The sequence below is a fragment of the Nomascus leucogenys genome, chromosome 5 (genome assembly GCF_006542625.1).
Source record: "Nomascus leucogenys isolate Asia chromosome 5, Asia_NLE_v1, whole genome shotgun sequence".
In the NCBI taxonomy this organism is placed as follows: Eukaryota; Metazoa; Chordata; class Mammalia; order Primates; family Hylobatidae; genus Nomascus; species Nomascus leucogenys.
In genome coordinates, this window is record NC_044385.1 from 71,245,424 (window position 1) to 71,272,311 (window position 26,888).

Here is a 26,888-nt window from a genome sequence, read left to right on the forward strand (position 1 = left end):
TCTGGTTCCCACTCAGCAGGCTTGTTGGATTTTATTCTCTATTAGACCTTCAGATGTTGGAAGGGATCAAGGTTCAATATGAGGCTACCTTCTCTTTTCACTCTACCCTGTCTCTGTGGGGAATCTCTTCCATATTCCCAGTTTCATGACTCAAAAGACTATCTCCAGTCTAGTCTGGTCCAAGTCCCAGTGCCTACACAACATCTTCAAATAGATGCCTCAGGATCTCCTCAGACTCAACAATGTCCAACCCAATACCTCCAAACCCCATCCTCTTCCAGTGTTCACCGCCTCAGTAATAGGAACCCCCTTTCATAGAGGTGCTCAGCCTAGAAACCTGGAAGTCTCCTAAAACCTCTCTCCTCTTCAACCTCACAATCATTTAATCCCCAAACACTGCCCATTTTCACCTCCCAAATGTTCTACATCCACCTGGTTCTCTCCATCCCCACAACTGCCATCTTTGTAAAGCTTCTATTTTCTCTTACCTATACTTACAGTTCCTTAAACATGCTAACCTCTGTCTGACCACTAATCCCTGCCTCCCCTTATCTTTTCCTAGTTAGTTCTGAATTCAGCTACCCCTGCCTTTGTCATGAAACACCCTAATCTTCCAGACTAGATGAAGTCCCCTTCCTATTATATGCTGAGCGAGGGAATAGCCGAGGATAGTGGGAGAGTGAAAGTGCTATAGACATCGTAGAAAAGAGTAAAGTTGGTTACCATTAATTTAATAGCGGTTCCACATTTCCCAGTTTAAATGATTTAATTTATACAACCACAAGATAGAAGAACCAAAGTTGGCAAATCAGGAAGTCACTTCAGACCTTCCCTATGCCCTTCAGTAATCTCAATGCTTCAGAAATTTAACAGTTTAGTTAGATAACTTTTAAGTTGCTTTACAATCAATGCTGACTAGTAACCGCTACCATTCCCCTCCAGAGAATTAAACATTTATAAAAGGGACTGACACCAATGAGTTGAACCAACCTCTAACTGATCAAAGTCCAGGCTCAGCAGTAGGGGAAAAAAACCTAGTGTCTTAGCAGTTAGGCCATTTCCATCCCATCCAGCAGGATACAATCTTCCATACCATCGTCATCAGCTCTTTATAATGTACATATCAGAAAGGAAGTGGAGTTAACTTCTTGTTTGATTACTGCTCTATGCAAAAAATGAAGAAGAAAGAAGGAAGGAGAAGAAAGGAGGAGGAGAAGGAGGAGGAGGAGAAGGAGGAGGAGGAGGTGAAGGTGAAGGGGAGGAGGAGGAGGAGGAGGAGGAGGAAGAGGAGGAAGAGGAAGAAGAGGAAGAAGAAAAACAACAACAACAAGAGGAGGAGGAAGAAGAAACAACCAACAGGTAGAAAAGAAACAAGCAGAACAAACAAAACATTTTTTAAAAAGTCCAGCTACTTGGGGAGTGGCGTCATGAGGAGAAAACCTTGTATCTATAAAGAAGCTACCTACAGAAGCCAAGGAACCTCAGATACTGTGCTTCAAAATTCCTATGTCAAACTACTTCATGGTCTCAGTCCATTTTATGTTGCTATAACTGAATACATCATAAGATTGGATAATTTATAAAGAAAAGAAATTTATTTCTTACAGTTTTGGAGGCTGGGTGGGAACTCTCTGTAGAGGCCCAAGGCAGCAGAGGGGCAAGGGGGCTCAGAGGAGACAGGCAAACTGATCTTTATAATTGACTCACTCTGATGATAACAAGCCCACTCCCTTGATAATTCACTACTCCTTTAATCCATTAATCCACCAATCCATGAATGAATTAATCCATTTATGAGGGTTCTGCCTTCATGACCCAATCACCTCCCAAATGTTCCCACCTCTCAACACTGCCACACTGGGGACCAAGTTTCCAACAAATGAACTTTTGGGGGACACATTTAAACCACAGCATGGTCCACACTCCTTCAACTTCTAAGTTTGACCTTGCAATTGGGTAAGGCTCCCTTATCACTGCCAAGGTTAAGTATTCCCACACTACACTATTAAAGTACTTCAGTCAACAAATATGTATTTCTCACATACTAAATTCTAGGCACTGTGCAAAGCACAGCAAAATCAAAGATGTATAAGACCAGGGCCAACTACAATGTAATGTGACAAACGTACTATGGTTGTATAAATAAGCTATGTATTTGCAAAGGAGGTAGTAAATAATGCTTTAGGGTAGTGTGTTTCAGGGACTGGCAACCAGCCAATCCACACACACCAGAGTAGAAATCAACTACGTCACTAAACATGATATTTAGTTCAGCTGGTATTTTTTCATTTTTTCTTATCAATAAAGGAAGTAATATACTGATTTACATTCTGGTACAAGCTCTTTTGTTATAGACTGGCACTCTGGTAGCACTAACATAGAGGAAGTGAAAAGTAAGGAGAGAGTGGTAAGTCAGGCAACCTTTAAAACAGGCCTAGAAGATAAGTAAGATTTTGCCAAAGAGATCAAAGGAAAAAGGCATTCTAATATACTCTACTACAGGTGGCCTAGATTCCTTCATTTGTTAGCCACAGATGCTCTTGAAATGCTATATTATGTCCACCAAGTCCCCGTTGACTGGTTGGACCCGACTTGTTTAAAAATTGAATTCCTCAGCTGGGTGTGATGGCTCACGCCTGTAATCCCAGCGCTTTGGGAGGCCAAGACAGGGAGATCACTTGAGGTCAGAAGTTCGAGACCAGCCTGGCCAACATGGCGAAACCCCATCTCCACTAAAAATACGAAAATTAGCCAGGTGTAGGGGCGCACGCCTGTTATCCCAGCTACTTGGGAGGCTGAGGCAGGAGAATCACTTGAACCCAGGAGGTGGAGGTTGCAGTGAGCTGAGATTGTGCCACTGCACTCCAGCCTAGTGACAAAAAAATTGAATTTCTCTAATTGTCCCTTCACCCTTATCCAACTCTTTCCTTTGCACGTAGTATTAATACCTGATACACTTTTGTTGAATTATATTTATTCTCAGTTAGTTCTGAATCTTCGTGCTTCTGCTGGTCTCCCTCAGAATTACCTCTAAAGCCTTAAAGGGCAGCATCTAACTTTTTCACAGAAGAGTACATCTGGCACATCACCACCCATGACAGTGGATTTAAACTGAACCTTAAACTAAGGTGAGCCAAGTACAAATGTAACCTGCTGCTCATAAGAGTCTGAAGTATCTTTCTTGACCTTTAAGGATAGTTCTTCTTGTTTTCATCCCAGGCTGTCTTCATTTTTTAATTCCAGGAAAAGGGCAGTTGACTTTAAAAGTGCAACTGATCATTACAGTAGTTCTGCATAGTCTTCTGCTTGAGGATGAAGTGTTCTAGTCTTTTCTGAGAAGGCAGTATAACAGTGCCCTAGTGGAATTTTAAGTATATTACAGCTAAACATCAACTAAACTTTCTTCCTTAGTAAGTGTGAAACCACAAGTTACATGGTGATGCTCAAATTTCTTTAATTATAGGAATGAATTCCTGATCTTCTCATTGTTAAGAACAAGCACCTGTATCTCTTATTCTTAGCACCTGTAGATCTTATTTAGACGTAAGCCTGGCATGAAAACAAGAAGAACTATCCTTAAAGATCAAGAAAGATACTTCAAACTCTTGTGAGCAGCAGGTTACATTTGTACTTAGCTCACCTTAGTTTAAGGTTTCAGTTTAAATCCACTGACATGGGTGGTGATGTGCCAGATGTACTGTTCTGTGATAATACACTTCTGTATAATACACTTTTTGGTAAGAGTACCCACCCATTATTGCCGCAACCACTGAACATATAACAGGTGACATGCAGTAGCCCCCCCCGGAGAGCAATTTGCTACTTAAATGAAGAGTTCTTATTAGGTCTTCCTAAAACTACATTCAATAATAGTCTTATATAATATGCCTTATGGTCCTGTTCCCTAGTTCCAACATTCTAAGGGAATTCAATGAATTTAACTACATTAATAAGCCTTGTCAGAGTAAAATAGTTATTTCACCAGTTCTGAACTCTACTCACTTCCTTCTTTCTTCCCTCCACCGTGCAATTTCCTCTGGAGTGTCTAACTTGATCTTCTTCATGCCAGGAGCATGCATCTAGGGGGAAAAAGCCTGCTGAACATCAGGAGGCAACATCATATGCTTTTGACTAATTTGGAGACTTTGTTTCTACAAGTAAACTTAACGTTGGATACAATTTTAAAACTAAGCAGGTTGTATCTATCTGTATTATAACTTTTCCTTTAAAGGAAGAAGAAGAATCTATCATGTATTTAATTAGTGCTATTAATAGAGGGAAAAGGGGTAACATAATTTTGATTACAAAGTAGATATGTCACCCATTCTCTCCAACGACATTGAACACCCAAATGAATGACTTACCAATCAAAACCTAGAGAGGCCACTAAAGATACGAGTAGACGTGACAATCTTAGCAGCATGGTGTAGTAAAGCAGTATACAATCTGGAGTCAAGAAACTGAGGTCCAAGAATCAATTCTCAGGCCTTGGGCAATTCATTTTTAAAAATATTTTAAATGGGGCCAATATAAACAACCATAGTTGTTTGTGAGGAAAAAGTTGAATAAATGATGTCAAAATCCTTACAAAGCACGCCATTAGTGTTACCTATTATTAGGTATATAATGAACAGATGTGAAGATAACAGATCAATAAAAAGAGCATGTATTTAAAAATAGGATAAAAAAACAGAACTTACATTTCTCCAATGGAACTGGACAATCTTCTCGTGTGCAGTAAAAGAGCAATCTACTTCAGGGCACTATGAGTTTTTAAAAGAAAAAAAAACTATTTAATAAATGTTTTCCATGTTAAATTTACCCCACTATACATACACAGACATATTCTGGCTGTATTACATAGTTATCCCATCTATATAGTATTATCTTTGCATACAAAAATGACTCCAAAACAGGGCTGCCTTTAGGCAAAGGAATGACATTCTCAGAGTACATGGCACAATAATATATCTTATTTACTTCTCCATTTGAACAAAGGCATACATCAATAAACCTGTGAAAAGTTCTTAATTCCTAAAGTTGAGGGGCATTCCCAAAAACAGAAAAAGAACCTTTCAAAACCAAAGGCTTCCTTTTTAACCTTTTAAACATTTTGGTTAAAGTTTTCTAGATAGTACCTGACAAGGTGTGGACCAGCCTTTGAGGGTGATAGGCACGGCCACATTACACAGTATGGTTTAATGGTCAAGGGCAGACTTAAAGGGGAAAGAACTCATCAAGATGCACAAGGTAACTAGAGGGGAGGACAGCCTCTTCCCAAGCAGTAGAGGTACACACATACAAAAAGCCGCCAGAGCACCCTTTTTTGCTACCACCTTACCTCGTCCCTGAAGCAGTGGGATCCCCACTTTCAAACTCCAGGGTCACTGCCCCTATCTGTCAAGTTGTCTAACTATACTTCTATGGAAACTATAAACTTTAAAGGAAAACAAGCTTGGAATTTCTACCAAATATACAGATAGAAGAAGGCCACTTTGCTACATCAGTTTCAGGACAACTAAGAAAACCTACTTTTGTATGTTCAGACATGTGTTTGTCATACTTTTCTTGATTTTTAAAACCACGATCACAGGTATCACAAAAAAAGTGAAAAACTGGTTCCTTTCTTTTCTGCAAACAAAAACAGAGAGGAATTAGGCTTTTGGTGAAAAATCTCTAATCAATAACAAAAACATAACTATCTTTGTAGTAATACACAGTTTGATGTTTCCAATAACCCTTTCATGTGGGAGAAGCTTGTGAGTATATTTCCAATGAAGAGATTACTCTCTTTCTTTCTTTCATTTTGTTTTTAACAAATATATTAGTGAGGCCGGGCGTGGTAGCTCACGCTTGTAATCCCAGCACTTTGGGAGGCCGAGGCGGGCGGATCACGAGGTCAGGAGATCAAGACCACGGTGAAACCCCGTCTCTACTAAAAAATACAAAAAATTAGCCGGGTGTGGTGGCGGGCGCCTGTAGTCCCAGCTACTCGGAGAGGCTGAGGCAGGAGAATGGCGTGAACCCGGTAGGCGGAGCTTGCAGTGAGCCGAGATTGCGCCACTGCACTCCAGCCTGGGCGACAGAGCAAGACTCCATCTCAAAAAAAAAAAAAAAAAAAAAAATATATATATATATATAAAAATATAAAAAAAAAATAATAAATATATATATATATCTAGATATATATATATATATATATATATAGATATATATAGATATAATAATATAAATAAATATAAAAATATAATATATAAATCTATAATATATATCTAGATATATATATCTATATATATCTAGATATATATATATCTATAGATATCTATATATATATATAGGTGAAACCCAGGCATAATTTTAAATTTTTTTATCCAAATAGTGCTAATATAAATTATGAGCAGATTGCAAATTGGTTATCTAATTAAGACTCAGTACAGAATATGATGAAATGATCTGAAAATAAATAGAATAAAAACAGCAGCTCATCTTTTAGAAAAAAATAACTACAGCTGACCCTTGAACAACACAGGTTTGAACTGCAAGGGTCCACTTATAAAAGGAATTTTTTCAATAAATATATTGGAAAATTTTTTTGGAGATTTGTGACAATTTGGAAAAACTCACAGATAAACCACATAGCCTTAGAAATATCAAAAAAAAAAAGTTAAGTATGTCATGAAAGTATAAAATATATGTGGACACCATTCTATTTATATATTAACCGACTATTTATATTATTGGTAAAACTTCCAGTCAACAGTAGGCCATTAGTAGTTAAGTTTTGGAGGAGTCAAAAGTTACACACAACCTTTTGACTGCACCCCTAACTGTTGCGTTGTTCAAGTATCAACTATATGGCCAGGCATGGTGGCTCACGCCTGTAATCCCAGCACTTTGGGAAGCGGAGGTGGGCAGATCACTTGAGGTCAGGAGTTCGAGACCAGCCTGGCCAACATAGTAAAACCCCAACCCTACTAAAACTACAAAAATTAGCCAGGTGTGGTGGTGCACGCCTGCAGTCCCAGCTACTCTGGGAGGCTGAGGCAGGAGAACTGCTTGAACCCAGGAGGCGGAGGTTGCAGTGAGCCAAGATCATACCACTGCACTCCAGCCTGGGCGACAGAGTGAAACTCCATCTCAAAAAAAAATAAGATAAAATAAAAGTATCAAATATACATCTATTTTTAAAACCACAGAAAAGAAAAAAAATTTAGGTAAATATTATTTTTGAATCCCAATTTGCTATATTCATGTTTAACCATAAAATTCCTTTTTATAGCAAGGCTCCACTGTATCAATAATGGAAGCAAAACACTGAAGACAGTTATGACAGAAATGCAAGATATGAAACATTAACATAGGGAGCAAGGGGTCAAATTCAAGAACATCTTTCAAATACCTTTTTTTTCTGTTTCCTACTGGGAGGTAAGCTGAAGTCATCATACTTTCGTGGATAATAAGAATTTTTAACTAAAAAAAAAAAAAAGATCCATAAATGTTTGCAACAATTATTTAAATTATAATTAAATTTTATCTACTATAGCATGTTACAAATATTTCAGTAAAAACACTAGTAAACTACCCTTCTAGGAAGAATAGTAGTTCAAACAAAATAATAAAGATGAAGATTAGTCTACCAAATGACTATTTTTCAAACAAAGAAAGACTGGTGTGATTATATGTCCACAGAAACTTTAGGCATCAAAGTGCAGAAATGGACAACCTAACCTGATGAAATTCCTGTTATTTCAAATATTAGAAATGTAACCAGTAAAATCCCCAACACTGCTCCTTCAGCATCAATTTCACACCAGGAAAACAGAACCTTGTGAAATATATCTCCTCTCAAATCCCACTGCACTTTTCCATTCTTATTACCATGCCCCAAGTCAGAAATTCTGATCTTCCACCAGATTACTCCTATATTGTCTTCCAGTTCCTAAGCCCCCTCTTCCAACAAACCTTGTATACTGACACCAAAAAAAAAAAAAATTCTTCAATCCTGTCACAACTTGGCTCAAAAATTTGCATATGGGCCAGGTGTGGTGGCTCATGCCTATAATCCTAGCACTTTGGGAGGCTGAGGCAGGAGGACTGCTCAAGGCCAGGAGTTCAGGACCAGCCTAGGTAACCTCACATGACCGCATCTCTACAAAAAAATTTAAAAATTAGCTTGGCATGATGGCATGTACCTGTAGTCCTAGCTACTGTGGAGGCTGAGGTGGGAGGATCACTTGAGCTCAGGAGTTTGAGGCTGCAGTAAGCTATGATCATGCCACTACACTCTAGCCTGGGCAACAGCACAAGACCCTGTCTCTGTCTCTTTTTAAAAAATTATTCTTTTTATAGAGATGGGGTCTCACTATGTTGCCCAGGCTGATCTCACACTCCTGGGCTCAACCGATCTGCCTGCCTCAGCCTCCCAAAGTCCTGGGACTACAGGCGTGAGCCACCATGCCCAGCTGACCCTGTCTCTTATTTATTTACTCATTTATTTTTGGCGGGGGAGATGGAGTTTCGCTCCTGTTGCCCAGCCTAGAGTGCAGTAGCACAATCTTGGCTCACTGCAACCTCTGCTTCCCAGGTTCAAGTGGTTCTCCTGCCTCAGCCTCCCAAGTAGCTGGGATTACAGGCATGTGCCACCACACTCAGGTAATTTTTGTATTTTTTAGTAGAGACAGGGTTTCACTATGTTGGCCAGGCTGGTCTCGAACTCCTGACCTCAAGTGATCCACCTGCCTCGGCCTCCCAAAGTGCTGGGATTACAGGCGTGAGCCACTGCACCTGGCTCCCCCGTCTCAAAAAAAAAAAAAAGTTGAGGGAGGGGCTGGCATGATGTCTATAATTCCAACACTTTGGGAGGCCAAGGCGGGCCGACCACTTGAGCCCAGGAGTTTGAGATCAACCTGAGCAGCCTGGCAAAACTGTCTCTACAAAAAATACAAAAATTAGCCAAGCTTGGTGGTGTGTGCCTATAGTCCCAGCTACTTGTGAGGCTGAGATGGGAGAATCACTTGAGCCCAGCAGGTTGAGGCTGCAGTGAGCCATATATGTGCCACTGCACTCCAGCCTGGGCAAGACCCTGTCTCAAAAAGTAATAATAATAAAGGATGAGTTTGACCTTCTCTCACTCTCTCTCACCATGTGATGCCTTTCTTGATGTCACAATGCAGCAGCAAGAAGGTCCTCAACAGCCCCTTGATCTTGGACTTAACCTCCAGAACTATGAGCCAAATAAATTTCTGTTCATTATATATTACCCAGCAGGTCATACTCTGTTATGGCAGCACAATAGGAACTAAGACAGCTTCCTAGAGACCTTCCATGAGATTCTAATTTATTTTCTTACCCTACCCTTCCCCCATACCTTTCACATACTCTGCTTCAGTCATACCAGAACCCTGCAATCTCCAGAACTTGCCTTGTACTGACACCTCTTTCTCTACCTAGGAAACATCTCTTCCCAAATTCTATACATCTCCTAAGACACTTCTTCCAAAAGCTTTTCTCAATTTCCTCTACATTCTGAAATCAGCTATTATATGCCTCTATCATCAGTCACACTGTATTTTGATTCATACTTATGAACATCTCATCTGACTTAGCCAAGTCTGTATTATCAGCATCTGCTATACAATAAACACTAACTGTTTGGGCCAGGTGTGATGGCTCATTCCTGTATTCCCAGTGCTTTGGGAGGCCAAGGCAGGCAGATCACTTGAGGTCAGGAGCTTGAGACCAGCCTGGCCAACATGGTGAAACCCAGTCTCTACCAAAAATACAAAAAATTAGCCAGGCGTGGTAGTGCGTGCCTGTAGTCCCAGCTACTCAGGAGGCTGAGGCAGAAGGATCCCTTGAACCCAGGAGGTGGAGCTTGCAGTGAGCCAAGATGGTGACACTCTGGGTGACAGAGAGAGACTCTATTTAAAAAATAGAGTCTCTGGGTGATAGAGAGAGACTCTATTTAAAAAAATAAATAAATAAAATAAAAATAAACAAAACACTAATTGTTTGGATTCAGTTTAACGCAGAATTGAATTTTACGCAAAGTTGGAGAATGGTTTTAAATGAATAATCTTGCAGCTTGAAATATGATCTGTATGGTGTCAACACCCAAATTTGTAGCTCCAGCCACAAATCTCCCCTGAAAGTATAGACTAATAGCTAAAAGCCTATTCAATATCTCTACCTGACACAAATGTATTCCAACTTTAATTCCTGGACTTCCTTCCAAATCTGCACCATCCACATTGTTACCTATCTCAGTTAATAGCAACTCCATCCTTCCAATTGTTTGGCAAAAAAACTTTAAATTATCCTTCTCTCCTCTTTATCTTGCATCCCATATATCTTGTTTTTCAGTAAATCATGCAGTAAATCACCTTTAAGGTATAAAAGCACACCTCATTTCACTGCACTTCGTTTTACACAGCTTTTTGCAAGCTAAGGGTCTGTGGCAACCCTACATCAAGCAGGTCTATCAGCACCATTTTTCCAACAACAATGTGCTGTCTCTGTGTCACATTTTGGCAATTCTCGAAATATTTCAAACTTTTTCATTTTTATTACATCTGTTATGCTGATCTGTGATCAGTGATCTTTGATGTTACTGCTGTAATTGTTTTGAGACACCATGAATCATGGCCATATGAGATGGTGAACTTTATAAATGCTGTGTATGTTCTAAGTGCTCTACCAACCGGTGGTTCTCCTCTCCCTCTCCTCAGGCCTCCCTATCCTCTGAGACACAATATTCAAAAGTAGGCCAATTAATAACCCTATCATGGCCTCTAAGTGTTCAAGCAAAAGGAAGAGTCGCATGTCTCTCATTTTAAATCGAAAGCCAGAAATGAGGCTGGGCGCGGTGGCTCACGCTTGTAATCCCAGCACTTTGGGAGGCCAAGGCGGGCGGATCACGAGGTCAGGAGATCGAGACCACAGTGAAACCCCATCTCTACTAAAAATACAAAAAATTAGCCAGGCATGGTGGCGGGCGCCTGTAGTCCCAGCTACTCGGAGAGGCTGAGGCAGGAGAATGGCGTGAACCCGGGAGGCGGAGCTTGCAGTGAGCCGAGACTGCGCCACTGCACTCCAGCCTGGGCAACAGAGCAAGACTCCTTCTCAAAAAAAAAAAAAAAAGAAAGTCAGAAATGATTAAGCTTAGTGAGGAAGACATGTTGAAAGCTGATACAAGCCAAAAGCCAGGCCTCTTGTGCCAAACGGCTAGCCAAGTTGTGAATGCAACTACTGAGAAAGGGTCTCACTCTGTCAGCCAGGCTGGAATATAAAGGTGCAGTCATAGCTCATTGCAGCCTCAAACTCCTGGGTTCAAGGTATCCTCCTGCTCTGGCCTCCTGAAGTGCTGGGATTACAGTTGCGAGCCATCGTGTCTGGCTGAAAGGTTCCTGAAAGAAATCCACAGTGATTCATAGATAGTGATTCCTCCAATGGATCTGAGCAAAGTAGATTAAAAACCTTCTAGAAAGGAGGTTTTGATTCACTATTCAAGTTACCATTAAGAACATTCATGATTTATGGAAGGAGGTCAAAAGATCAACATTAACAGGAATTTGAAAGAAGAAATTCCAACCCTCATAGATGATTTTGAGGAGTTCAAGACTTCAGTGGAGGAAGTCACCTCAGAGGGAGTAGAAACAGCAAGAGAACTAGAATTAGAAGTGGAGAGGCCAGGCGCAGTGGCTCATGCCTATAATCTCAACACTTTGGGAGGCTGAGGCGGGTGGATCACGAGGTCAGGCAATCGAGACCATCCTGGCTAACATGGTGAAACCCCATCTCTACTAAAAATACAAAAAAATCAGCTGGGCGTGGTAGTGGGCGCCTGTAGTCCCAGCTACTAGGGAGGCTGAGGGAGGAGAATGGCGTGAACCTGGGAGGCGGAGCTTGCAATGAGGCAAGATCACGCCACTGCACTCCAGCCTGGGCAACAGAGCGAGACTCTGTCTCAAAAAAAAAAGAAGTGGAGCCACAAGATGTGACTGATTTGCTGCAATCTCATGGTAAAACTTTAATGGATGAGGAGTGGCTTCTTATGGATGAGGAAAGAAAGTGCTTTTTTGAGAAGGAATCTACTCCTGGTGAAGATGCTGTGAACCCTATTGAAATGACAACAAAGGATTTATAATATTATATAAACTTAGTTGATAAAGTAGCCTCGACTTCCTGGGCTCAAGGGAATCCTCCTGCCTCAGCCTCCCATGCATCTAGGACCACAGGCATGCCACCATGCCTGGCTAATTTTATTTTTTTTGTAGTCGGGGGTCTCACTTTGTTGCCCAGGCACGTCTCAGACTCCTGGGCTCAAGCAATCCTCTTGCCTCTGCCTCTCAAAATGCTGAGATTAGGCTGGGTGCAGTGGCTTACGCCTGTAATCCCAGCACTTTCAGAGGCCAAGGAGGGCGGATCACTTGACGTTAGGAGTTCGAGATCAGCCTGGCCAACATGGTGAAACCTCGTCTCTACTAAAAATACAAAAATTAGCCAGGCGTAGTGGCGGGCACCTGTAATACCAGCTACTCAGGAGGCTGAGGCAGGAGAATCACCTCAACCTGGGAGGTGGAGGTTGCAGTGAGCCAAGATTGCGCCATTGCACTCCAGCCTGAGCAACAGAGACTCTGTCTCAACAAATTAAAATAAATAAATAAATAAAGTGCCGAGATTATAGGTGTGAGCTACCCTGCTCAGCCTAAAGTATTTTTTAATCAAGGTATGTAAGTTGTTTTTTAAGACATAATGGTATTGCACACTTACTAGACTATGGTATAATGTAAAAATAACTTTTTTGCCCTATATGATCTGCAGGAAAACATAACTTCTACATGCACTGGAAAACCAAAAAAAAAAAAAAAATTGTGTGACTTGCTTTACTGCAGTGGTCTGTAACTGAACCCACAAGAGCTCCAAGGTATCCCTAGATCTAGAATCCGACTACTTCTCACCATCCCTTGGGCCTCACCCTGGTCCAAGTCTCCAATATCTCTTGTTTAGAAAAGTAACTACAATAGCTTCCTAACCGGTTTCCCTTTCAGTCAGTTCCCACCAACAGACACATTAATCCTCTTAAAACACAAATCAGATCATGTCAATCCCCTGTACTACCCACCTCACAACAGTAAAAGTCAAAGTCCCACGATCTACAAGGACATACCAGGTCTTATCCTCTTCCCCCATCTTCTACAATTATACTCCAGACTCAGTTCTCTGTAGCCACACTGGTTCCCATTCTGATGTATAGCTTCTAAGCCTCAAGACCTTTGCACTTGCAGTTCCTTCTGCCTGTACCCCTGTACCCCTATTCTCCCAGTTGTATGCATGGCTGTGATCCCTCACCTCCCTGAAGTCTTCGCTCATATGTCACCTTCCTTATGACTAACAATGACATTTAAAACTGCACTACCTGGCCGGGCGCGGCGGCTCATGCCTGTAATCTCAACACTTTGGGAGGCCGAGGCGGGCGGATGCCTGAGCTCAGGAGTTCAAGACAGGCCTGGCCAAAACGGGGCAACCCCCTCTCGACTAAAAATATAAAAAATTAGCCGAGTGTGGTGGCACGGGCCTGTAGTCCCAGCTACTCGGGAGTTTGAGGCATGAGAATTGCTTGAACTCGGGAGGCAGAGGTTGCAGTGAGCCTCTCTGCAGAGACTGCATAGGCTGGAGTGAAGCAGATCGCGCTACTCTTCACTCCAGCCTGGGAGACAGAGTGACACTGTCTCCAAAAAAAAAGAAAAAAAGAAAACCCTGCACTACTTACCATTCTTCTTTGTTTTATCTCTCTCCACAGCACTCATAACCTTCTAATGCACAATATTTTATTTTGCTTATTGTCTGTCTTCCTACACGAGAGATATTAATATTAAGCTCCATAATATTTTTTGTATGTTCTGCTCACTGCTATATACCCAGATTCTGGTACACAGTCGGAATTCAATAAATAACTGCTAAATGGAATTAACAGGCAACAGGAAAACATTCTAGTCAGACATATTTTGAGAATAAAGGATTTACAATATTATATAAACTTAGTTGATAAAGCAGCCTCGACTTCCTGGGCTCAAGGAATCCTCCTGCCTCAGCCTCCCATGCATCTGGGACCACAGGCATGCCACCATGCCTGGCTAATTTTATTTTTTTTGTAGAGATGGGGGTCTCACTTTGTTTTGAGATACTGATGACCAGACTCCAAGAGTGCAGAGGCAGGGCAGAGTGGAGAGAGGAAACGGAGAAAGGGGAGAGGAAAGAACGGGGGAAAAAGGTAAAGGGGTCGACCACGTGGAAAAATAGCCTACCTGAAGGGTTGAAGGACTTCTGATGCCGAGGAAACCTATCAGAAGACTGTCTCCAATACCACGATGTGGAAGCATGGAAATTCCAAGGCTGGCCGCTGGGTTGAGGCTGAGAATCAAGAGGGGATTGGGCGTCGAAGGGGGGTTGCGCCCCGGGAAGAATCTGGGCGTCGAAGGGGGGCGGCGCCCCGGGGAGAGACTGGGCCTCCATGGGGGGCTGCGGCTCAGAGGAAGGCTTTGACCCGGCTGCGGGAAGCGAGGACGTAAGCGGTGGTGGCGGTGGCGGCAGCATTGCCCAGAACATCCAGCGGTCCCGCGGCGGGGCAGTGTCGCTCAGGGGCCCTACCGTGGGAGTCAGCTCGGGAGACGCACGCCACCCGGTAGGAGTCGCGAAATCACTAGTCGGCTCAGCCATACCACCAGCAGGGTCAGGAGTCTAGCACGCGACTGTGGAGCAAGCATTAGCCGTCACTTCCTTTACAGTGAACCACACGGCTCAGCCAACCACAGGCTTTACGTCATTGGTCGGCGCCGGGAAACCTGCCATTCTTCGCTGCTGATCGCGGGATTCTTTTTGGATAGGTTTGACGTTCGTGGATAGACTCGTATCTGTGACCGGTGTCCGCCACCGCGGATGGCAAGAGACCTGATCGGACCGGCCCTGCCGCCCGGCTTCAAGGCCCACGGAACAGCAGAGGACGAAGAGCGGGACCCGAGCCCTGGTAAGCGGCGGCGTCTCCGCTGCCCACCAGGCCCATCTACCCCCTCCCTGGCCGGGCCCTGCTAGCTGAAGAAAGTCGGAGGCCTAGGAGGGCGCAGGAGTGGGGAGTGGGCGCGGCCCGACCCGAGAGAACTTTTCTCTTCCCAAACAGTAGCAGTGGGGAGGAGGCTGGGGGACCCTCCTAGAAACCGAGCTTTGGCGTGGTTTGGCTTCGTGATGACAATACATTCTCATTTAGCCTTAATATGAGCTGCACGCTGCCCTAACTGACTGATACCCATTCAGTCATTTAAGCCGTATAAGAAAAAAACTATTTTCCGATGTTGCAAATGGGTACGCCCAAGCCCATGCCAGTGTCTAGATCATACTGTTAGATCATGGAGCGCGACTTAGAAGGAAGCGGTTCTCCTAACCTCTGTGCCATATTGCCTTCTGATTACAAGAACCTTGCAGATCCTGTTCTCTCCAGCCCCCTACCTGCCTTCCTAGTCTCTCATTCTGTTAGTGCATCTGACAAACGCAGCCCAATACTCAATCCAGTCTGAGTTGCTGCGCAGTTCCTTAACGCTCTAGGCTTCTGGGCTTCCTCTGGTTGCATTTCTAAACATGACTGACAAACTTCTCCCCGTCCTTCAAGGCCCAACTTAAATGTCACACCAATAAAACCTTTCCAAATTCCCCGAAGCATTGTCATGCCTTTCTTTTTGCCCTCGGGTTTTTTCCTAATTACATTGCATATTTAGTACACTGTATTTGAATAATTTGTCGACATAATCTGCCTTCACCATTGCACTATGGTCTTCTACCTGAACATGCAACAGGCACTTGGCATATACGAAACAAATGCTTCTCGGATTCCGGCATGCATACCTATCTGCTTTAATGTTTCTTCACATCTGTAAACTAGCACCGAGAACCCAGTTGGAGACGAGAAAGCTGAAAGAGTAACCCTGCCATTTCTGAATGTAATTTTTCTTCCTGGTCTACCCGGAGGCCATGTTTCTACTACAGGCCCCTTTCCAATCTAGTTTCTGTCATAACCACTTTAAAAATTATGCTTTCCAGCCGGGCGAGGTGGCACAAGCCTGTAATCTCAGCACTTTGAGAGGCCGAGACGGGCGGATCACTTGAGGTCAGGAGTTCGAGACCTGCCTGGCCAACATGTTGAAACCCCATCTCTACTAAAAATACAAAAATTAGCCGAACGTGGTGGCGGGCCCCTGTAATCCCATCTGCTCTGGAGGCTGAGGCAGGAGAATCGCTTGAACCCAGGAGGCGGAGGTTGCAGTGAGCCGAGAGTGCCACTGCGCTCCAGCCTGGGCGACGGAGCGAGAGTTAGTCTCAAAAAAATAAATAAATAAAAGTAAATATAAAAAATTATGCTTTCCTTCCTGTAGGAGATAGCTTTAAAAAAATAAAATAAGGCCAGGTGCGGTGGCTCACGCCTGTGAACCCAACGCTTTGGGAGGCCGAGGTGGGCGGATCACGAGTTTAGGAGTTCGAGACCAGCCTGGCCAACATGTTGAAACACCCATCTCTACTAGAAATACAAAAATTAGCGGGGCGTGGTGGCACGCGCCTATAATCCCAGCTACTTAGGAGGCTGAGGCAGGAGAATCGCTTGAACCCAGGAGGTGGATGTTGCAATGAGCTGAGATCGTGCCATTGCACTCCAGCCTGGGAAACAGAGTGAGACTCCGTCCCAAAAAAATAAAATAAAAAATAATGACTTTATTTTAGCAAGAAAGGTTCCATTCGACCAAGGTTGAAGAAAGGTGTGCTTAACCAGTTTAGCTAGTTGGGTTCCTATGTGTATGTTGTTCCTGGTTCACCATATTCCCTGATTTTATTTTTTATTTTATTTTATTTATTTATTTATTTTTTTTTTTTTTTTTGAGCCGGAGTGTCACTCTGTCGCCCAGGCTGGAGTGCAGTGGCGCAATCTCAGCTCACTGCAACCTCCACCTCCCGGGTTCAAGCAATTCTCCTGCCTCAGCCTCCTGAGTAGCTGAGATTACAGGCGCATGCCACTGTGCCCTACTAATTTTGTATTTTTAGTAGAGACGGGGTTTCCCCATGTTGGCCAGGCTGATCTCCAACTCCCGACCTCAGGTGATCTGCCCACCTCAGCTTCCCAAAGTGCTGGGATGATAGGCGCGAGCCGCTGCACCCGGCCCATATTCCCTGATTTTAAACCAACGCAGGATTTGCAGATAAGCAACCACCATCTCCTGCATAGATAATTCTGTTACAGTTTGCTTCCATCATTCTACCAGCTTTATGTCAAGTACATCTTTCTTTGTCTACTCTCTTCTGTTTGTTTCTTTTACGTGTTCTTCCTCCATTCCCCCCAGCACTTAAGGCTGTGCATGTGTAATGTGTATATTGCCCTCTACTTGAAGGAGTTGTATTACAACCTGCCTGGCACATAAAAGATTCTTGGGGCCGGGTGCGGTGGCTCACACCTGTAATCCCAGCACTTTGGGCGGCCGAGGCAGGCGGATCACGAGGTCAAGAGATCGAGACCATTCTGGCCAACATGTTGAAACCCTGTCTCTACTAAAAATACAAAAATTAGCCAGGCATGGTGGCACGTACCTGTAGTCCCAGCTACTTGAGAGGCTGAGGCAGGAGAATTGCTTGAACCTGGGAGGCGGAGGTTGCAGTGAGCCGAGATCGCGCCACTGCACTCCAGCCTGGCGACAGAGTGAGACTCCGTCTCAAAAAAAAAAAAAAAGAAAAAGAAAGATTCTTCGTATGTATTTGTTGAATGACTTCTTTTCGTCAAGCACAATATCTTAAACGTAGTGTGTCATTTTTAACACATAATCTCCCCTGCTGTAATTCCATTCCCTTCATAACCGCCTAGATGGCTGAACCTAAAACAGTTGCCAAAAAATCTTCATATATCATTTTTATTTCATCTATCTGGATTTTTAAGAAGTTTGCCAGTACCAATGGCCTTCACATCCACTATATCACACCATAGAAGCTGCACTTGGACCATCTTCCAGTTACTACCTGCATCACCACCCCTCCTACAACCAAAGGGTAACTGCTGTCTTGATTTATAACATCACAGATTCTTTTTGCATGTTTTCTCTTTCGTAGCTGGCTTCCTATCTTGGTACTACATTACTTTGTGAGATTCATTTATGTAGATTAGCATTATTATAGATTGTTGAAGTTCATAATCTGGTCTTTAAACAAATAGAATTATTATAGGTTGTTTTTTTACATTGCTATATAGTCATCCATTGGATGAATGTTCTGCAGTTTACCCATTTTACATTGGATGGACATTTGAGTAATTTCCATTTGGAGGCTGTTATAAAACGTGCTGCTATGCATTGTAGTATATGTCTTATGGTAGATACTCCCAGCTTCTAAAGTCACCAAAGTTCTCAGCATGTATGAGAATTCTAGTTGTTCCACATTCTAATACTTAGTTTTTTTCTTTTAAATCTGGTAGTTTGTAGCAATATCTCATGGTAGTTTTAATTTGTATTTCCCTGATGACAAATGAAATTGACCAGCTTTTCATGTGTGATTTGACCATGTGAATACATGCTGTGTTCAATCATTTGCTTATTTTTCCATTGAGTTGTCTGTCTTCATATTGATTTATAGAGTTCTTTTTATAGTCTGGATATGAGTCATTTTCCAGATAGGTGTATCAGAAATATCTTCTCTAATTCTGTGGTTGTTTTTTCACTCATGTTGGTATTTTTTGATTAACATAAGTTTTTAATTTTAATATATTCTGACTTTTAATTTTTTTCTTTTATTGTAGAATTTTTTGCATCCTATTTAAGGTATCTTTGCCCACCCCAAGGTTATAAAGCTGTTCTGTGTTTTCTTCTAAAAGCATTATTGTTTCAGCTTTCACATTTATATTTGCAATTCATCTGGAATTAATGTTTGTGTGTGGTGTGAGATAGGGATGAAAATTTTTTGCCCCTGTAAGGGCATCCTGGCACCATTTATTGAACAGACCATCCTTTCTCCACTGTCACCTTCCTTATAAATCAGGCAACCATATATATGCATCTAGTTTTTTTTCGTTTATTCTGGTAAAATATACACATCTGTCATATTAACCATTTGTAAGCATATAGTTCAGTGGCACTTAGGAACAGTCACATTGTTGTGCAGTCATCACCACTATCCATCTCTAGAACTATTTTCATCTTGTAAAACTGAAACCTATACCCATTAAACAATAACTCCCCATTCTCCCCTCTGACCCAGTCCCTGGTAACTACCATCTACTTTCTTTTTCTGTTAATTGGACTATTCTAGGTACTTCATTTAATGGAATCATACAGTACTTGTCCTTTGGTTACTGGCTTATTTCACTTAGCATAATTTTTTCAAGCTTCACTTATTGTAGCACGTTAGAATTTCCTTTCTTTTTAAGACTCAACAATATTCCATGTATGTATATACTGTATAGACTACATTTTGTTTATTCATCTTTTGCTGGACCCTTGAGTTGCTATGTATGCTATTGTGAATAATGCTGTTATGAACATGGGTGTACAAATAATCTCTTCAAATCCCTGCTTTCATTTCTTTTGGTCGTATACCCAGAAATGGGATTGCTGGACCATGTGGTAATTCTACAACATTTTGAGAGGCCGGGCACGGTGACTCACACCTGTAATCCCAGCACTTTGAGAGGCCGAGGCAGGTGACCTCACCTGAGGTCAAGAGGTCAAGACCAGCCTGGCCAACATGGTGAAACCTCGTCTCTACTAAAAATACAAAAATTAGCCAGGCGTGGTGGATTACCCAGAGATCTTGTTAAGATGCCAACTCTGATTCAGGTGATCTGGGACCTGTAGTCCCAGCTACTGGGGAGGCTGAGGCATAAGAATCACTTGTACCTGGGAGGTAGAGGTTGCAGTGAGCCAAGATCGCGCCACTGCACTCCAGCCTGGGCGACAGAGCGAGACTCCGTCTCAAAAACAAAAAAAAACAATTTGAGGAACTAGCATACTGTTGTCTACAGCAGCTGCACCATTTTACATTCCCACTAGCACTGTACAAGGGTCTCAGTTTCTCCACATCCTCCCAGTGCTTGTTAATTTCTGTTTGTCTTTGTTTTGTTTTTTTTTATAATAGTCATCCTAATGGGTGTGAAGTGGTATCTCATTGCTTTGATTTGCATTTCCTTAACGATTAGTGATGTTGAGCACCTTTTCATATGCTTATTGGCTTGTGCATCTAGGTTTAAGAAACTTGGGTCAGGCATGGTTGTTTATGCTTGTAATCCCAGCACTTCGGGAAGCTGAGGCAGGCATTCTTGAACCCATGAGTTCAAGACCAGCCCGGGCAACATGGCAAAACCCCATCTCTACAAAAAATACAGGTAGTGCATGCCTGTAGTCCCAGCTACTTGGGAGGCTGAGGTGGGAGGATCACATGAGCCCAGGAGTTGGAGGTTGTAGTAAGCTACGATCATGCCACTGCACTCCAGCCTGGGTGATAGAGTGAGACCCTGTCTCAAAAAAAAGAAAAAAAAAAAAAAGAGAGAGAGAGAAAGTAACTTGAATTTAGAGTCTAATTTCTAAAAAAAAATGCTGTCTCGCGGCCGGGCGCGGTGGCTCATGCCTGTAATCCCAGCACTTTGGGAGGCCGAGGTGGGTGGATCACCTGAAGTCAGGAGTTCGAGACCAGCCTCAACATGGAGAAACCCCATCTCTACTTAAAAAATACAAAAATTAGCCAGGTGTGCTGCTGCATGCCTGTAATCCCAGCTACTCAGGGGGCTGAGGCAGGAGAATTGGATTACCTGGTCTTCTCTGTTCCTGCTGCCCACCGTGTCCCATCCTACCTTAAAGTCTTCATGTTGTTCCCTCAGGTTTGAGTGCTCCCTCCCATCCCTTAGTTTCATTCATTTTGCTAGTTTTCAGAGCTCAGTACAAAATTTAATCTTGGGATTCAGGTATTATGGGCCTCCTCACATGATAAATATAAAGTCACACAGTTTTCCAATATACATGGTTTTCTTAATAAAAGTATTCTTGAAATTATTTATTCGTGATTTTTTGTTGTTGTTGTTGATTTAGGTTCATTGTTCAGAATATCACATCATATATATCGTTAGATAATTGGAAATGTGAGGCATTGGAGAGAGAGCATTTTTTTTTTTTTTTTTTTTTTTTGAGATGGAGTTTTGCTCTTGTTGCCCAGGCTGGAGTGCAATGTTGCGATCTCGGCTCACCGCAACCTCTGCCTTAAGTTCAAGCTATTCTTCTGCGTCAGCCTCCTAAGTAGCTGGGATACAGGCATGCACCACCACACCTGACTAATTTTGTATTTTTAGTAAAGAGGAGGTTTCTCCATGTTGGTCAGGCTGGTCTTGAACTCCCGACCTCAGGTGATCCTCCTGCCTTGGCCTCCCAAAGTGCTGGGATTACAGGCGTGAGCAACCGCACCCCGACTCAAGCCCCTATCTTTATACATACACACACACACACACACACACACACACACACCCCCTCTTCTTTCAGTTTCTGTGATACCATACTCCCCTCATTTTTGTCTTCTCTTTGGGCAGCTCTTCTTCATCTCAAATAGTTTATCTTCGATTAAACCTTCAGGTGTTAAAGATTCTGAAAGCTGACTCCTAAGCCCTCTTTTTTTTTTTATACTCTATTCTTTCTTTTAAGTGATGATATTCCCACCCATGGGGTGAAGGTTTTTATATAAGAACTTAGATGCTTATCTAACGTCTTTGTTTAATGATTCCCAATGAGAGTTCCTATCAGATTCTTTAAAAAATGATATGAACTTCTAAAAAAAGTCTTTCAATGTTCTAGTCAGTCTCTTCTTTCCTCCCCTGACAGGATTTTAATGTATTATAAGTTCAGGAGCAAAGACTAAATTACCCCCTCAGTCCCTGGGACTGTCCCAGTTTTAGCACTAAAAATCCCACATCCCAAGAAGCCCTTCAATCCCAAGCAAACCAGCACAATTGGTCACCCTATTTCTGTCTTCTGTAGCAGTGCACCTTAAACTTGAACATGTACATGGATTACCCAGAGATCTTGTTAAGATGCCAACTCTGATTCAGGTGATCTGGGTGAGACCTGAGATTCTGCATTTCTGACAAGCTCCCAGTTGCTGCTGGTCCTGCTGGTGCCAAGACCACAGTGTTTGTGGTGAGGGATGGGAGCACACGTGGCTTTCTCTATCTGTAGTTATTGTGCTGGATTGTTTGCTGGTTTGCCCCACTAAACCATGAGGAAAGGAACCACGTCCTAAGCCTCTGTAATCCCCAATACTGGCAGGGTACCCAGCACAAAGTGGGTACTCAGTAGATTCCTTTTGGCCGACTAGAGGACAGAGTAAAAATTCCTGGTCAGGCACAGTGGCTCATGCCTGTAATCCCAGCACTTTGGGAGGCTAAGGTGGGAGGATCACTTGAGCCCAGGACTTCAAGAACAGCCTAGGCAACATAGTAAGACCTCATCTCTACTAAAAATTTAAAAATTAGCCAGGCATGGCAGCGTGCACATGCAGTCTCAACTACTCGGGGGGCTGAGGCAAGAGCATTGCTTGAGCTCAGGAGTTTGAGGTTGCAGTGAGCTGTGTGATCACACCACTGCACTCCAGCCTGAGTGTTAGAACAAGACCTTGTCTCAAAAAAAAAAAAATTCCTTAAGAGGGGCCCAGGATTTATGGGGGTTGGGGAAGCCAGGACCTGCATGAATGCAGCTAACCATAATCCTTTGTATGGAATCTGGAAGAAATCTAATGGTTGGGAAGGGGATTTTTTTTTTTTTTTAAACAGCGTCTCACTGTCACCCAGGCTGGAGTGCAGTGGCACAATCTCAGCTCACTGCAGCCTCTGCCTCCTGATTCAAGTGATTCTCTTGCCTCAGCCTCCTGACTAGCTGAAATTACGGGGATGCATCACCATACCTGGCTAATTTTTGTATTTTTATTAGAGATGGGGTTTCACCATGTTGGCCAGACTGGTCTCGAACTCCTGGGCTCAAGTGATCCATCCACCTCAGCCTCCCAAAGTGCTGGGATTACAGGCATGAGCCACTGTACCCGGCCTCTTTTTTTTTTTTTTTTTTTTTTTTTTTCAGTTTTTAAAAATTGTGATAAAATACACATAACATGAAATGTACCATCTTAACCATCTTTAAATGTACAGTTCAGTGGCATTAAATACATTCAGATGACTGAGCAACTATTACCACCATATTCACATCTCTTTTCATCTTGTAAAACAGAAACTCTACTCATTAAATAATAACTCCTCATTCCCCCCTCCAGCTCCTGACAAGCACCATTCTACTTTGTCTCTATGAATTTGACTACTGTAAGTAGTAGTCTTCTTGCTGAGAATGAGATTTGATTTTGAGTTTTTGGAGCTGGAGTAGGGTAGACCCCCTATTCCAGCTTAAAATGTAGGTGAAATTAGTGGAGGTGAAGGTCACTGCTGTAAGTACATCATTTGAGTGGAATGATCTAGAGGACAGAGTAAAAATTCCTGGTCAGGCGCAGTGGCTCATGCCTATAATCCCAGCACTTTGGGGTTATGGTTAGCTGCATTCATGCAGGTCCTGGCTTCCCCAACCCCCATAAATCCTGGGCCCCTCTTAAGGAATATTTTTTTTTTTTGAGACAAGGTCTTGTTCTAGACTACTGTAAGTACGTCATTTGAGTGGAATCATACAGTATTTGTCTTTTTTTTTTTTTTTTGGACTGGCTTATTTCACTTAGCATAATGTCCTTAAGGTTCTTCCATGTGGTAGCAGGTGTCAGGATTACCTTCAAGTGAAGACTCCTGAATCCAGTCTGTTATCTGCCCTGTGTTCCTCACACTCTCCTGTCCCAGAAAGAGATCTGACAAGCATGACCAGAGTAAACAGGAGAGGGAGCACACAGGTCTGAGATGGAACTAGTTAACTTCATTTGAATACTCTGAAAATTGACTGCTGGGAAATGTCCCCCGAAGTCATGTCATTAGAAACCCTGGGGTGCAAATATTTTCACAACAGCAGTCCACACACTCCATATGCTGTTCTATGGAAGCTGAGTGGAGCCTTGGCCATTTTGACTCATAACTCCAGTCTCCTTATCTGCAGTGACCTTCACCTCCACTAATTTCACCTACATTTTAAGCTGGAATAGGGGGTCTACCCTACTCCAGCTCCAAAAACTCAAATTCAAATCTCATTCTCAGCAAGAACCCCTTATTCATTCATTGTTCCCACTCAAGTTACTCCCATTTCATTTGCTTTTTATTTTTGTTTTTTAACCTCATTGAGCCTTCCATCCCTAAGTACTTCTATCCCTAAGTACTTCCATCTGAGAGGAGTGCTTGCATCCCTACTCCTGTTAGACTCCATGGTCCATCCATTCATCCACTCCCTTGCTGGTGCTCTCAACTGCTTTATCCCATTGGGTATTCTGCCAAACCCATCTAACAAAAGCCCAGCCCTGGATCAGTCCAAGTGTTTACCCCTCGTGAGCCTACAGCCAGGCTGCCTAATGCTGCTAGAAGAAACCTCATGCCTCAACAAGCTAATGCTACTAAAAGTTAGCCTGTTCCCTAACTGGGTCCATAGGTCTGTCCAGTAATCCTCACAGGCTTCTCCTCCCTTCTGTTCCCCAATCTGCAACCATGGCTTTTTAAAACTTTCCCTTTCTTTCTAAAACTTTTATTTTTCCATCTACTTCATTGAACAAGTAGATGCCATCATGAGATAACTTCCTCAATTTTCTGTTACTATATCTAAAAACTTTCCTGAACCCATGCCAAGCTTTTTGTCTGCCCTTTGGTAACAATGGAAGAGGTATACTGCTTCCTTCTAAAGCTAATCCTTCCATTTTTACTCTGACTCCCTTCCCTGTCCTTAGGGCCACCTGCCCTTAGCATTTAACCAAAACATTCAAATCTTTCCCATCTTTGAAGAAAACTCTACTTCATATCCCCCTCTAGCTGCCGCTTTTTCTTTCTCACTGTCTGTGGGTCTTCCATTTTCTCCTTAACCCATTGCATTTCTGCCCTCACCAGTCCACTGAGACCCTCACCAATTCAAGGCTCCCTTTTCAGTCCTAGTCTTCCTTGACCTCACAGCAACATCTGGCCCCTCTTTCTATCCTCTCTTGGTTACAACCATCCTGAACACCTTTCAGTTTTCTAAATGTGATGATTCTTTTGCTTTCAGGCTTTTGCAGGTGCTTTTCTTTCTGCCTGTACTACTCTTCCTCCAGTCCCCACCTTCTTTGCCCAGCTAACTCAGGTCCACCCCTACATCACTGCTTCTAGGAAACATTCTTTGATGTTAACTATCTACTGCCTGTAAAAGATGGGTTGGGTGCCCCTTCTTTATATTTGCATGACTTAACTATGTCATGGGGTCAGCAAACTTTTCTTGTAAAGGACCAGATAGTAAATACAGTTGACCCTGTCTGCAGGTTCTGAGTCTTCAGGTTCAACCAACTCTAGATTGCAAGTACAATGTTCAAGGGATGTGGAACCAAGGCCATAGCCACAGATTTTGGTAGCTGCAAACTGGGGAGTTGGTCCTGGAACTAATCTCCCAAGAATACCGAGGGACAACTGTACTTTTGACCTTGCAGGTCAGTAGGCAAAATCAAGATTGTTGTGAAAGTATGTGTATAACAAGGAAGCAAACTTCACAAAATTTTATTGTTGCAATCTTAAATATAATACCATATAATTTTTTTGTAATATAGGTCTACTAATGAGAAGAATAGAATTGGTTTGGGGGAGTAACATTTCATTTCATCGGGGTTCAAGTTAGCGTTCCTAGTCATCAAAATCAGTTGTGGATGTTCATCTGTTAATGCCGATCTGTAATGAGATTTTGTGTATTATACTGAGTTCATTTTTTTGTATGCATAATTCTGTGTGATATGAAAAGGGAAATAAAGTGAAATATAAGGAAGGCATAACTCCTGTTCTCATGGAATTTATAATCTGTTTGGAAAATTATCATTGCAATAGGAGAGCCTCCTTAATTACGACAAGCATCACTGCCTTAGGAGAGATACGGAATAGTTCATTACATGTTCCCAAAATAATTTTTTGAGATTATTCATAGTTAAGAAGGATATCTATAAAAAAGTGAAGCCAGACATGTCCTTACTTTTGTTAGGAGGTCTGTATTGTGGCGTATACTGACTGATACTTTTAATATTCTTCTCTTTTTTCTTTTTTTTTCTTTTTCTTTTTTGAGACAGAGTCTCGCTCTGTCACCAGACTGGAGTGCAGTGGCGTGATCTTGGCTCAAAGCAACCTCCACCTCCCGGGTTCAAGTGATTCTCCTGCCTCAGCCTCCTGAATAGGTGGGACTACAAGCACATGCCACCACGCCCAGCCAATTTTTGTATTTTTAGTAGAGATGGGGTTTCACCATGTTGGCCAGGATGGTCTCGATCTCTTGACCTCATGATCCGCCTGCCTTGGCCTCCCAAAGTTCTGGGATTACAGGCATGAGCCACCGCGCCTGGCCTCTTTTTTCTTTTTTATATTGCCATCTCAATATTCTGTCATTTCATGATGAAATAGTTGTTTATTTTGACACAACTCAAATAGAAATCAATGGTACTATGTGCTGAATGTTACTTTTTTATACTATTTTTCCTGTGATTATTTTTAAAAGGCCAGGATTTCTTAGATGAGTTTTATCTTCATCTGCTTATTATCTTTTTAAAAAATGTATATCCCATTTGTTTCTTTAAAAATCCAAAGCAATTTTTTTAGTTGTAATAGCACCAGGTGGGGTGGCCCATGCCTGTAATCCCAGTGCTTTGGGAGGCCAAGGCAGGAAGATCACTTGAGACCAAGAGTTCAAGACCAAGCTGGACAG

The 26,888-nt window shown here is 42.5% G+C and overlaps 2 protein-coding genes across 4 annotated transcripts in view; one reads left to right on the forward strand and one right to left on the reverse strand.

Annotated features, from left to right (window-relative positions):
* NUFIP1 (nuclear FMR1 interacting protein 1) overlaps positions 1-14,766 on the reverse strand; it is a 50,342-nt gene extending 35,576 nt beyond the window's left edge. Inside the window, exons 1-5 of the mRNA XM_030813350.1 lie at positions 14,307-14,766; positions 7,400-7,470; positions 5,533-5,631; positions 4,701-4,763; positions 4,003-4,079 (exon numbers count right to left, since the gene is read on the reverse strand). Coding sequence (XP_030669210.1) covers positions 4,003-4,079; positions 4,701-4,763; positions 5,533-5,631; positions 7,400-7,470; positions 14,307-14,718 — 722 coding nt within the window. The 5' untranslated portion in view covers positions 14,719-14,766. The remainder of the gene's footprint in view (positions 1-4,002; positions 4,080-4,700; positions 4,764-5,532; positions 5,632-7,399; positions 7,471-14,306) is intronic.
* A 46-nt stretch (positions 14,767-14,812) lies between these two features.
* GPALPP1 (GPALPP motifs containing 1) overlaps positions 14,813-26,888 on the forward strand; it is a 46,170-nt gene continuing 34,094 nt past the window's right edge. For all 3 annotated transcript variants that reach the window (XR_004030164.1, XM_030813351.1, XM_030813353.1), the window contains exon 1: positions 14,813-15,025. Coding sequence is in view for 2 of the 3 variants with exons in the window: in XM_030813351.1 (XP_030669211.1) it covers positions 14,938-15,025 (88 nt within the window). In the remaining variant the exon portion in view is untranslated. The remainder of the gene's footprint in view (positions 15,026-26,888) is intronic.